We start from the raw sequence: 14113 nt of genomic DNA, 5'->3' as shown, positions 1-14113 counted from the left end.
TTGCCCTACTACCGGATCTTTATTTATCGTTTTAGTAGAAGAGTGGCTTATTATTTCATGTCGTTGCTCTACAAATACACATGCGCTCGTTACCAGCATTTTAAACATTACATTTTAATACAGGTTCCTTGGTAAAGAAGATATTTATTTTCATTTGGTGGACTATTGTCTTAAGAGGAAGGCGTATTACTCGATTTGCTGCGGAGTAATATGATTCAGCCAATGGAATGATTCAATATTTTCAATACTATATATATATATATATATATATATAATTTCTGTTCGGCGATAATAATAAAGTGGACAAGGGTAGACTAGGTAATTCTCACAATGTTTATTGCATTTAAAGTGTTTAACTTCAATACAAAACGTGTCATAAATAATTTCAGTGAAGGAGACATGCAATGTCGCCCAGTGCAAGTAACTGGCCTTAAGGCCATTTTATAGAAATAAAATCCACAGAATTATAAAACAAACAAAAAAATGGAAACACAAAAACATTCTATAAATAACTAGTTTAAATCAATACTGTTGCAGTCTGAGCCTGTCAGACATATATAAATCTAGCCTTGGATCAAGACTATCATAGATGTATTTTATCGATTTTGACATTTGCATATCTATGATAATAGATACGAAAGTAAAAGACTCGATAAAATACATCTATGATAGTCTTGATCCAAGGCTAATATAAATCATTCATCAACAAATAAGGAATGTACTCTGATGCAGAGATACTGCTTTGGAGTATTTGGACTATGCTTATAGGTCTAACCTTTTAGACCACAGTAACTCGATCCGTTCACAGATTATTCGATTGAGAGCTTGTGATATTTGGCTTTCCTGAGCTGAGAGCCATTGCATTGCTTGTAGGCCATTTAGGCCAGTTGAGTTCACCATGTCATAAAGCACACACAAATCATACAACAGGCTGTGCATGAGCATATTCTACGTGAATGTCACAAATGTCCTACATGGGAGACAGAAAAGGATGACCTGACACAGAGATTGTTCAGCACATGAGGGTGTTTTTCTATCTTTCCCTCCTCAGTAGCGAAAGTTTGAGGAATCTGAACACTTCAGAAGGTCGTACTTCACATAGCCCACACGGTCCACCTGTCTGCGACTGTTCATACGCCAGTAGAAGCGATCCCGACAGAAGTAAATGTGACCTGGAATTGAAATATTAAATGTATTACAATGGATTCCTTAATATCGCAATACAGTATAGTGATAGTTTTTAATTTTGATTAAATAGATAGGCCTATTTGTTTTACCTTTGTACTGGAACACATCATGAGCATCATTGGGTACGCCACCAAAGACCAAATCTGTGTATCGGGGGTACCCTTTGTCAATCTTCTGGCCCTTCACATCAAGCCTGTTTTGATCAGACACATGTCAGACAGTGCAGAAGAAAAATGTAACAAACACTTACAAATAAGTTCCTAGAAAACATGGTACAGTATGTAAAAACAAAGGCAGCTCTTCCGGTAGAAAAATAACTACTACTACTAATGAACTAGCAAATAAATAAAGAGGCTTTCTATATTTCTGCTACCAGAAGAGCTGCCTATTGGTTAATGTTTTGTTTGGTATCTGCAACACTACTGAAGAGCACCTTCTGGGTCTCTGTTCATACGGTGTCCCTACACAAGAGCACTGTTTGTAGGTTTGTTGTTTTCTTTTCTGTTTTCCAGATATATTTATTTAGCAAGCAAGCTAGTTAAAACATTGCTGTAAACAGTGTAGGAGAAGTTGCAGATGATTCAGTCTCTTGCTCAAGAACAGTTTGTCGTTATTGAGGGAAAGAGGAGTTCTTCCCTTTACCAAGAGTGCGGAAATTATAACGGGCAACCTTTTAGTTACAGACCTGCATGCCTAATATGGGCAGTCCAAATTAAGCTCACCTCCAATAGTTCTCCCCACTGAAAAGCAGGACTTTGCCTTTCCCTCTCTGCAGTGCTCCTTCCACCTTCTGAACACTATTGGGTAGGCCCAGCTTCTCTATGCCTCGGGGACCCAGCAAATTATTTCCTGTGTACACCCAGAATCGAGACCCTATGGTGGAAAGAATATCAATTAGGTGAGTTAATCATGACTTAATACAAAGCACTATTAAAGGGATATTTCACTTTCAAAAAAACTTTGGGTCATTTTATCGTCTACTCAGGCTTTTGTGAGCCCCCCAGACCGTTTTTAAGTTGCTTGATTTAGTATTTAGATATTTGATAATCATTTTATCAGACACGCCCCCTTCCTATACAAACCCATTATAACTTCAAACTCCATTTTTAACATGTTAGATTCATCAAAAACACCCGTCCTTGGTTCTGGTGACTCACCCTGCCCTCCTAATACGCGAGGGGGCCGTGTTTTTTCGATAACTTTTTTCATTTATTTTATTTTATTTTTTTATTGTATTTAATTTTTTTTCATTTTCCAAAAAAAATATTTCGGTTCGGGGGGCTCACAAAAGCCTGTGTAGACGATAAAATGACCAAAAGTTTTTTTGAAAGTGAAATATTCCTTTAATGAAATGTTGAAGATTATATTACCATTAGTAAACATACTGAATAGTTGTATGTTACCTGAGAAGAAGTACAGTTTCTTGGTTAGGAGATCCTCAAAGGCGGTATCAATGTCAGCGGGCAGAGCAGGCCATCTCTGAGATGTAGAAAATGGACCCTTGAGCCCTCCATTGTTCTTGCTGGACATCTTCCAGTAATGTCTGTTTGATCAAAGCACAAATGAGTGCATGGTCACAATCAATTTGCAAAAAAAACACTGCTCATCTGCCGGTAAACTCAGGTACAATATGTTATTAACAAATATAAAACAAAAATCATATTTAATTTTTTTCAAACAATAACATCCTACATAATGTTAACAACACTTTATACACATACTCATTGTAAAATAATAACTCATAACTGTACATAAGATTAAGGAAGAAGAAAAGAAAGAACAAAGTTTCTTACCCATCCTTGAAGAAATGCAGCTCTTTCTCGATCTCGGTGATAGCGTCGAATGAGGCCACCTGGCAGGCATCTTTGGTTGGATCAACAGGTGTTGTGGTGGCAGTTGTGGTGGGTTCTGTGGTAGCTGGAGTGTCAGGCTCATCACTGGTGTCTGGGGAGAAGGTGGTGGTGGTGGGGGCAGTGGGCTGAGGAGGAGTGGGGTCAGGGCCTGTTTTAGGTCCTATGGAAAAGAAATCACTGATAAGAAACTAGAATTGAAGTTGAAAATTTGTTCACCTCTTTGCATGCTGAGAAAAAATTGATTCGTGTGATTATGTACGTATAGATGATTCGAATGAGTTTCATTTATACCAAGTAAAGTGGTTGATATATACCATATAGATACTGAATGCCTTCAACATCATCTTGGTGCAGGGAAAACGTCTCTACATAGCTGTACATCGGGTACATGAGTGCATCTCTGATGTTGGAGTGGTCTAAGCCCAAGGCGTGTCCAAACTCATGGGCTGCCACCAGGAAAAGACTGTAACCTGTGAGGCATCACAGTTATTATTGTGTTGAAAATCAGTGGGAATGGGCAACATTAATACATATTCTACTTAGTCTTCCTCTACATGCTTTTAATATTAAGCCTAGGTTACACATAGCCAATTTTTTGGTGCAACAACGTATAAATTAGCCTTTACTCACCATTGTCAGGACAGAAGCCCCATTTCTTGTCATCATCATAGTCATTAGTAGTAGCACACCATAGCTTGCCGTCTCCTCGTCCCTCACTGGTACAGGAGTCATACGATTTCCCCAGGAACACAAAGGGAAAGTGGCAGGGCTCTCCTTCAGAATTTCCGCCAAGCGTGGCAGTCTCTGTTCAAACAACAATAAGGGATCAAACCATTGTGAAAGCAAGGTGCAATAATTCTTCTTCATGCACGGCTATGACCAGGCACTCACCTCGAGTAGGACAGAATCCATATTTCTTGTCATTGTCAAAGTTGGATGTGGTGGCACACCAGCGGTAGTCATCGCTGCGTCCCTCTGTGGTACAGCTGTCATATGTCTCTCCCAGAAACACAAAGGGAAAGACACACGAGGCTTCGTTGCTGTTTCCTCCAAACGTGTACAGAACTGTAAGGGATTCAAACCGTGAGATGAGTTTGTGAGTTGAAGTCAGTCAGCGATCAGCATGTAACTAAAGCAAAAACGTTTTCTGGGAACATTCTGAATTTCTGACCTATGATTCGTCTTTAGAGTATAAATTGTCCAACTCACGTTCACTGGGGCAGAAGCCAAATTTCTTGTCCTGTCCATAGTCTGCTGTGGTGGCACACCACGGCAAGTTGTCAGAACGGCCATCTGAGGTACAGGTCTCGTAGGACTTTCCCTCAAAAATGAAGGGGAAATGGCACATGGCACCCTCTGCATTGCCATAGCGAGTCTTCACAGCTTGGGTGATAATAACAGACATTAGACATTATTTGGTTGTAATTAATAAATGCAACACTAGGGGGAGACGCTATTCCATGACCGGAGCTGGGTAGGTTGCCTTTACCTGGTCCTTTGCCCAATGTCCAGTACTCATCATCATCAAAGTGGGCATCTCCCTGCAGCCCCTCACCAGGTGGATAGGCATGAGCCAGGAGGCCATCTTTACCATCAAATGGATATGGATCTCCATGGTCTAGTACGACAATGAAACCGCATGGATTAAAATATTACACTACTTTTTAATTTATCCTGTCATTTGATGAGTTAATTTAATTGAATATACCACATTTCAGTTATGTCGCATAAATTATGTATCAAATGTATTAAATAACTCATTCAATGTAGCAAATAACTCATGCTATAATAACAAATAAATCTCATTAATAATTGACAACAAAGTTTACTTTAACGTATCCTGTCATTTGGGATGTTAAATGGGGCATTCTGCTATATCTCAGACAGACTTGAATGACATTGATTAAATTAGAAACTTTAACCACTTACCGGCTTTTCCAAATGATATCATGATGTCAGCAGTCCCGTCAAAAAGTCGAGTGAAGGTCAGTGGAGTGACCTCACTCCATACCTTGAAGGCTCTGGCGAAGGCATCGTCAATCAATGAGCTTTCCATGTCTGGAGAGTAGTTCAAGATCCTTTTGAGAATAGCAGAGTGATTAATACAGACTCATTACAGCTTAATGATGAGAAGAAACATTACAATATGTCCACACTCCACAGTCAGATATTTATGGTGACTTATGGTGAAATTCATATGCCACTAGCATAACAGTAACACAACCATCAGTTTACACACTGGGCACTATTTGCATTCAATCCTACAGAATTAACTGAACTAACTACGAGCATGACTAATAGCCCAACATAGTGTAGAATATTGTTGCTATCAGGCAGAAACCTATATATATATATTTTACATAAATGAATCTCTTCATTGTCGTATGACAGTTTCACGCAAAAGCAGCAAAAATAGCCGATCTACAAGCTCACAACGCATCTCGATGCAACACGTTCTGAGCTTGTAGAAAAGATCAGCTGAAAAACAATCTTGTAGATCAGCTGCAAAATGTTGAAAATATTTGAAAAGTTTAGAAAATGTTAACCTACAATGAAATTCCCAAAATAGGGATGTGCGGTTGAAAGTGGTTAAAGGGATATTTCACTTTCAAATAGAATAAACATAAAAAAAATATATAAAAAATAAATGAAAAAAAGTAGTGGAAAAATCATGGCTCCCTCAGGCATTAGAATGTTCTTTTAATGCGTGAGGGGGCCATGATTTTTCCATTACTTTTTTCATTTATGTTTTATATTTGTTTTTAATGTTTATTTGACTTGAAAGTGAAATATCCCTTTAAGTCTGTCTGTGGGTTTTACACATATTTAACCAATGAAAATTATTAACAAGAGATTGCTACGAAGTAATAACTACATCTTTATTGGAAAAAGTAACAGTTTTGGACATACAAGTTTTCATCTTGACAATGATTATATTGACGGACTCTTTCTCTCTCTCCTCACCTGTAAGTGATGTCATTATGGTCCCATTTGAGGTCGCCCTCAAACGTCTTGTAGCTGCGTACGTCAGGAACTCCACACCGAGGATGCTTCATGGCATCCAAGGTGGGCTTGTCCAGCTGTCCAGTTTCCTCTAAACCCATCTGCCTCTGCATCCTCTTCAGGGCTTTGGAGGTGGACACCATGGACTGAAAGCCACTGCGTTGCATAGTGTTCATGTAGCCAAATCTGTTAAGGTAACCCTGCAGGGGAACATGTCAAAACATGAACTCGTACAATGAGGTGAAATATCAGCCACAGTCACTTAATTACTGACACATTTCCACATCACGGAACACACAATGTTGTGGGAACACTAATCACTCCAAGCAAAATAAACCATCTGCTACTCACTTCTGCCAGTTCCATATCAGTCATGTTGTTATTGACATCGTTCGGGAAGGTGACAAACACAGATTTGAGGGGAAGGCTCCAACCATCCAGTGAGCACATCCCCAAAACAAGTAGAGCTGAAGCCCAGGATCTCATATTGAGATCGAGAGTGAAGTTAAGTTACAATAGAAACCTATCCACGAACAAGAACTCAGTTGGATGAGGGAAAACAAATCCTTGCTTCTAAAGTGAAGATCTATGAATATCAACAAAGTGTCCACGCTGCAGTCTTGGCTCCTCTCTTTGTTTTGACCGGTCACACTTGTTGTCGTTCTCCTTTGTACCCTTGGAGCAGTGGAATCTGTATTTATGCTACATAACGTCTTAGTCACTTAAACTCGCCCCCACATGCAACTAACCTCATCCCTCCCACTTCAATGTGTGTTGAAAGTAGTGGGGGAATTCCAAAACAGCTACATTTAGCCATATCTTCTGTACTGTAAGAACTAATGAGTGGTTAGTTAATTGTTCCTTATAAGGAGAAATGTAGAGTGACTGCTTATGTTACCATGTTGATCTACTGGGGACTTAATGCTGAATGTTCTGATAGTATACTTCCTTTTGAAGTAAGTGAGACCCTAAAGTTCCAAAAGTATAATCTCAAGATGCTTGACCATTTAAATTGTCACCAGGAAATGACAAAGAATTTGCTGGAATCATTTTGGGTGAAGTCAGCGTTTTGGTCTGTGGGAAAACTACTAGACATGTTTTACTCATTACACCTGCGAGTGCATATAGCTAAGGTCATTGCATAATACATGGATGGTCAGACGCATCAGAAGACCTAGCCAGACATTTCCATTATTCCCACAGTCTTGTTAGTAACATGCAGTATGCAGTATATTACTTTTGGCTCCACGTGTCTGTGGCCATACATAGAAACCTGTTTCCTCTTTATCCCAAGTTGGATCCTGAGTAAGACGTCAAACTGGGTCGAGTCAAAACCAGAACAAAGAGAACAACTCTGTATATACACATCTAGTACAGTAACTGATAATGAATGAAGTAATGATTGGTGCATCCAGTGAATATGTGCTCAGCTTTATCAATGCCACAATCTATACTGTAAAACTATGTATGTTATAGGATTGTTATTACAATCTAATCCATTTCTCAATTTACTGTAAGTACTTCACTGACCGCCTGGTCCGCCCAGTCTATGTGTCAAAGTGTCCTTGAGCAAGACACTTACTGTAACCCTTAACTACTCCCCAGGCACTATACTGTATTAATAGCGCCCAGTACTCCTAATACTGTAGTTAGGATGGGTAAATGCAGAGGACAAATTTCACATGGCAAATGTACTGTGACAAAATCATTGTTGTTACACCAGATTTTAGCATATCATCACAATCCGATGACACAAGGTCCCCAATATATTAATCACCAGATGACCAAATCACATTAGTCTAGTACAAATCCTTTGTGTTTTTCCTTCAAAGAGGATCTTGGTTATTGCCCAATTCGTCACCTTCTCTCAAGTCTCTCTCATCTGTAGCCATATACATGGCATGCTATTAGTGAGTAGAGACAAGATGCCTGTGGTTAAGTGGTCCTCTACATCTCTTCTATTGTTTATTGTTTATTTGGATCCCCATTTGCTACTACCTTAGCAGCAGCTACTCTTCCTGGGGTCCACACAGAAATGAATTACATTACATAACATGAAAACATTTTACAAGTATATAAGAAAACAGTTCAAACTTAAAATACAAATACATGTATTTCTTTATTTATCAATCTCGATTATATGATGTAGTAAATCAATGCATACATATAACATCTTAATGATACCTCAACAACCATAGTTACAATTTCAGATATACTATATAGAAATATTCAACTCTATCTTTTCTATTCCAGCATTTGATGCATTGCACACTATTAGTGAGTAGAGACAAGATGCCTGTGGTTAAGTGGTCCTCTATGTCTCTTGTGTATCTTCTCTACGCCAGCCTTTGGTGACTCACTTGGCTCCCACATAAATGACCAAAGCTGCACTAGAGGGGCTTTTTTCTATGAACTCACTGCTGACGTCCCATCTGCCCTCACACTCATGTTTACTTGGTATATGGCCTAACTTTGGGCTGCAGAAAAAAAACAACTCGCTCTTCAACGGTTGTGCCAAGTTTAAACAGACAGCAAACAAGGTAGAGTGCACGCTGTCTACAGCTAAGCAAGGCCTGTATCATTCCTGACTTTAGTGCTTGTGTTTGCCACATGGCCTCTGGAAAGGCAGATAGAAGACAGTGCTTGAAATTAGCAGGGCTGTTGTAATTTAGGAAATTGCTTTTTTTTTATTGGTTCCCATGTGCCTTGACTTAATAGCCAAAGGAAATATACCAAATGATGTCCTTACACAAGATGAGGTGTGATTACAGTATTGAGAAAGACCTGTGGTTTCAGGAGGTTATTAAGAGGAATGTTAGTTTGGGTGCTGCAATTTAATTGACTGATGATAACGGGATATGACAGAGAAATGTCTCCATATCCTCCTCTCAGTGAGTATTGCAACCTTGCATTTTAGCAAACGCAATAAAGAGATGAATTACTTAAATAAAACCGACAATACAGTTTGTTTTTGCGTGACGATGTACCATAAATGGAAAACACTTGACCCATTAAAGCAGGAACATGCATCAAATTCTCATATTAACCCACGCATTAGGTTTGCTAAGAATATATCTTGAGGAATGTGTACACAAAATGAAGGTCAGCAAAGAGTAACAAGCACTATAAACCGAAGGAAATTAAAACCATAGAATCCCTCTTAAAACCAAATGTCTTTTATTGACTTTCCCATGTAGTCTACAAGAAAAGCACTGTGTCCTATTGGGGCAGTGTGTCATTTTACAGTATATTTAAAGGGTAAAAACCATTATATTGCTTCAAGGTATATTAATAGTTATTATAAGAGAAACAACTTATTTGTAATTCCCCATGATGCGAGCATAAGAAAAGTAATCTGAATTCAGTGCTTTCATTTTCTAGCGTGTTTGATTCAATACTGAAGTACAGGCTAGGAAGTAACCTCTGTTAATAGGCAAAATGTATGCAATATATTTATAGTTTCTGCATGTACTGTACATGTAATGTATTTTGGGCAGCAGAGATTGTGTTTCACCCAGACTGAAGCTGCTCTGCACATTTTCAAAGAGAATGCTGAGCACGGGATCTTGCTCATTTTATGCAGCACTTTCAGACACAATCATATGGTTATTTCTCGCTCTCTCTGTGTGTGTGTGTGTGTGTGTGTGCGTGTGTGTGCGTGCGTGCGTGCGTGTGCGTGAGGATGTTTTTCAGAGGATCCCCAGGCCTCCTTTGAAAACATCTGCCACTGATTTCACGTGGCGTCAAAGGCTTAATGAATATGGCTCCATGGATGTTAGAAAATGCCACATTTCATTTTGTTTTGCCACTCTACCTTCAAAATGACGTCTGGCACAGGACCTCACAAAAATACACATTTTTATTTTGCCATCACTCCCGAAAACCATGTGGCTTCAGTCACCATGCAGCATGTTGGCCGAGGTCATGCAGCTAAAGGTGATGTGGCCAACTGGCGTCGCCAAGGACTCGGAGCTGGATAATGTCATGGTAGAGTGGCACGAATGTCACAAAACAATACGGCCTGGGTGTGTATGGCTAGGTTAACTATGCATGTACACAGTAAAACACTGAATGTTAATTGAACTCTAAAAGTGGAACCAAATGGACCAGTAAGGGTCCATTTGGTTCCATTTGTACACTCTGAGTTAAATTACTGTAACACTCAGGAGTTTACAGTGTAATTACGGGGAGGATGTTCACCATAGGTCTCGCATCCAAGGCTCATCATTACTACGACCATTTTAACAGAATGGATATTAAAACTATTTATAATAATAATAGTTATTACTTGTGTAGTGCTTTTCAAAACAAGGTTGCTAAGTGCTTTATAGAGAACAGGATCAAATCAAACAACACACAAGCAGCAAGACAAGGGGAAGAAACAGGACATTTAGGACAAAGACAATAGTGGAAATAAAATAGATAACAGAATTTGGAAAGAAAGTAGAGCAAAAAGAAATACAATAGTAAAACAATAAACCGAAAAATAATAAAACAAGAAGGATAAGTGGTTAAAGGATTATAAAAAAGGCCTTCTCATAAAAGTAAGCTTTGAGAAGACATTTAAAAGGTACTGGTTTTAGACTAGTTTACTAGTCTGAGACTTTCAGGCAGGGAGTTCCAGAGCTGGGATCCCTGACAGAAAAAAAGGTCTCCTTTAACAGAAAGTCGACCCCTGCCTGAGGTACACAGGCAGTGTTCTGGTTCATAAAAAAACTAACATGTCAGATGTAACTGGGAGCCAACCGTGTAAAAGGCTTTCAACTTTATCAGTAAAATCTTTAAAGCAGTTCCAAAACAAACAGGCAACCCAGTGGAGAGAGGTCCTGGTGGGTGTAATGTGGTCATGTCTCTTAGAGTTAGTTAAAAGAATAGCAGGTGCATTTTCTACAAGCTGGGGTGAGATGGCTTTCTGCAGGACCGTGCAAAGGCTTTTAGGAGGGCAGCTGCCATACTGTACCCCACCCCCACAAACACACAAGCAAAATAAATATATATATTTAAATACACCTACAAAATTAAATCAAAATTAAAAAGTGACTTTTGACAGAAAAAAAGAAAATTGCCTATTAATTACTGAAAGATAAAAATATGGATCATAATGATTAACGCATAAGCCCTAAGAATTAAACCGTGAAAAAGCCTATCAACAGAACCTAGTAAATTCACCATTTATGGCATGATGTGCATGAGATAGATATCTCATGTCTAGCCATGTCCGAAAACCAGACTTCACACCCACATACTGAGGAAACGCATCTATTTCCTTCTGCTTCGATGCGTTATTAAAAGGGTTACATGCCGGTACTTATTTGCAAGTTCTAATGACTTCATTTGTGTAGGCGCTCATCAGACTTTTGAGATGAGCACACCAGTTCACTTGTCTCTTGCTAAAAAACAGACTTAACAGGTGGAGAAAACAAAAGGACCTATAGCCTTTCTATGAGAGCAGGGTGGAGAGCTACTGTGGTTCAGCAAGAGAGATATAAATGAAATCAATTATGTAGGCATAAAAGGACACTTTCTGTGCTCCGGCACTAGTTGGCTCCTATGTGTGCATGCTGTGCATGTGCCTGGCTTTCTGAGAAAGGTCATTCTACGATGAATTGCAACAATCTGACCGTGATGAGATGAGCTTCTCAAGGTCAGCAGCAGAGGATAAGCAAGACATCAGTTTAAAGATGTTCCTTCGCTGGAGGAAACAGACAGAATCAAACAAACGCCCAGAGTTGTAAATCACACCCAAGTTTCAGTCAGCATTAGAGGACAAGTTATCAAGAATACCCTTAATAATGCAGCTTTACTCTGAGGGCCCAAATAAAACTATTTTTGTCATTCAGCTGGAGGAAGTTCTGTAACATCTAACACTGGATGTAGAGCTGAGTGTTGTCTGCATGAATTATGTGATCCATCATTCACAAGTGATGAGAGACTGGGAAGAAAAGGCCTCTCCTACTACTATGAGAATGTTCTGCCTGTGAGGTAGCAGAACCATTAATTGGCTGAGTCCCAGATGCGATCATATTTTTCAGCAGATTGATTAGTATATTGTCAATAGTGTCAAGGGCAGCTAGCAGTCTAAAAAGGATTAAAATTGAGCAGTCACCAGAATCAAGACTGCAAGAAGAAGATCTTTTGTGACCTTGACTGTGACATTCCTTCTCAGAAATATTGCTATAGTACAATTGGATTTGTCCTGATTATAATGATACAGAGACGGTTACACATCCTTAAATCTTCTGGTCTTTTCTACTGTAACACACTTTTTAACTGTCTTAATAAAAAGGAACTGGATTGGCTCCAGTGTGTTGAGAATGCAGCTGCAGGGCTTTTAACTAGAACAAAAAAATAAACTGGATCAAATCTCCCCTGTTTTAGAGTCTGTCATTGCCTGCCAGTTCATTTTAGAATTGATTTTAAGATGTTTAAGTCTTTGCATGGCTTGGCCCCAAGTTATTCTTCTTATCTCTTGACAAACTATACTAACAAAGGTCTCCCTTTCCCTATAGGGTAAATCAGCTGGGTGAAGCTGAAACAGAAGCTTTGTTTGTCCCTGTGGGACAAACAAAGCTTCTGTTTCAGCTTCACCCAGCTGATTGCTGCTCAGATGGTCATGATGAGCACTCAGTGGGGGGCAGTTAGGGGTTAAGTATCTTGGGACTCTTCAACGCATAGCTGGGGCCGGGACGCAAAAGCGGGGACTCTCTGTTTCCCAGACGGCATCTCTACCATTCAGCTATGATGTGAGCCAGCATACAGCCTGAGGTCCTCAGGCAGGAATCCTCTTTAACTGTTCCTGTGTCAAAGACCAGAGGTGACAAAGCTTTTACCATCAGGGCTCCACAGCTTTGGAAAGACTGCCTGAGGAACTCAGAACTTATTGCATTGATTCAATTTTATTACAAGTCATAAAAGAGATCTGTTATCTAATCTAAAGGTTTTTTATTAAGAAAATGGGGAAAGTATATACAGTTGGAGGGTTACAGCATTGTGTTATACAGAGCTATGTCACATTGCGTTGTTATATACATGTTATATATACAGGGTATAAAGCTTTTTGAAACAAATATCTTTTTGCAGTCGCTTTTGGGACAATTAGCAGCATTAAGTGCTACCAAACTATTTAAATAAATAGTGTACAAAAAACCCTCAGATTTCAAATGTGTTTAAAGGTAGCAGCTCTGTTTATATGTGCAGTAGGTCTTGAGGTCTACTCTGTACAGATAGTGCGGGAAACTCAATGGTTAGTAGTCCTTAGGGTGGTTGTATTCCATTGGCTAACCTTCTTTTATCGCAACAGTTCACAAATCTTGCTGCTGTGTTCGCACATTGTTGTATTTCTCCCAGTAGGTATGGGAGTTTTTTGTCGTTGGCAATGTTGATATTTTAGTGAAAGCTGGAGTCATTGTATTAGAAGTTTCATTTGAGAAGACCCCAGAATCTACTGGGGGAAACCCCACAAAGATGTTTTGATATCTGATTTCACTTACATTATAGTTACCCTGGCTTTTTGAATGTTTACAATTCAACACTTTGCTATAAGTCTTAGGCCTTGGTGCTTAATTTGTGACATGGCCTGTTTGGTCTCAAGCTGCCTTGTTAAAGCAATGTTTATGTCTTGCACTATGTTTTCAGTGTGGGGGTCATAAATGCCAAAATCACTTCCTGTCTGACAGTTGAGTTGAGTCCATGATGTGGTTCCTTGGCTGGCTGTGCTGTTCACAATCCTTCAGCTGAGTTGTGTTTTGTAGTGGCTGGTTTGTTGACTTTGTGGTGGGACATGGCGACTGTGCAACACGCAGGTCCCAAAGTGTTTGATGTGGAAGGCATTCTTACCCCCCTCACTATGTCAAGGTACTTTACCAAGCCTTGCTAAGCATGATGTATTGTGCAAGTTGTTCTGGGAAAATTGTTTTGTTGTTTTAACCTACTTAGACCTTGCATCATTTAATACAAGCTTGCCAAAAGCTTGTTTCACGTTTTATGTTTCCTCTTTTTAGAATACCCACAAATTTTTATTGTCCCTATTATTATTACTGCAACAATTAAATCAGTCATTTTAGGAAACA

The 14113-nt window shown here is 39.3% G+C and overlaps 1 protein-coding gene across 1 annotated transcript; it reads right to left on the bottom strand.

The window, feature by feature from the left end:
• Positions 1-319: 319 nt before the first annotated feature.
• Positions 320-6705, bottom strand: mmp9 (matrix metallopeptidase 9). The gene is made up of 13 exons (XM_080444916.1): positions 6396-6705; positions 6006-6244; positions 4971-5119; positions 4531-4659; positions 4251-4424; positions 3933-4106; positions 3672-3845; positions 3356-3511; positions 2982-3201; positions 2592-2731; positions 1911-2061; positions 1278-1381; positions 320-1172 (listed from the first exon to the last, which is right to left on the bottom strand). The coding sequence occupies exons 1-13, from the start codon at positions 6528-6530 to the stop codon at positions 1048-1050; spliced, it is 2070 nt and encodes a 689-aa protein (XP_080301042.1). The 5' UTR covers positions 6531-6705; the 3' UTR covers positions 320-1047.
• Positions 6706-14113: the final 7408 nt, after the last annotated feature.

Source organism: Gymnoscopelus braueri (genome assembly GCF_963280865.1).
Source record: "Gymnoscopelus braueri genome assembly, chromosome: 12".
Taxonomy (NCBI): Eukaryota; Metazoa; Chordata; class Actinopteri; order Myctophiformes; family Myctophidae; genus Gymnoscopelus; species Gymnoscopelus braueri.
The sequence above is the reverse complement of the archived record's forward strand: the minus strand, read 5'-3'. Positions and strand labels throughout refer to the sequence as shown.

Coding starts and splice junctions, on each gene's coding strand:
- mmp9 (XM_080444916.1), bottom strand. CDS start 6,530: ATGAGATCCTGGGCTTCAGCTCTACTTGTTTTGGGGATGTGCTCACTG. Junction 4,107..4,250: donor TGGCTTCTGCCCCAGTGAAC/GTGAGTTGGACA, acceptor AATCCCTTACAG/TTCTGTACACGTTTGGAGGA. Junction 3,512..3,671: donor GGGCTTCTGTCCTGACAATG/GTGAGTAAAGGC, acceptor GATGCCTCACAG/GTTACAGTCTTTTCCTGGTG.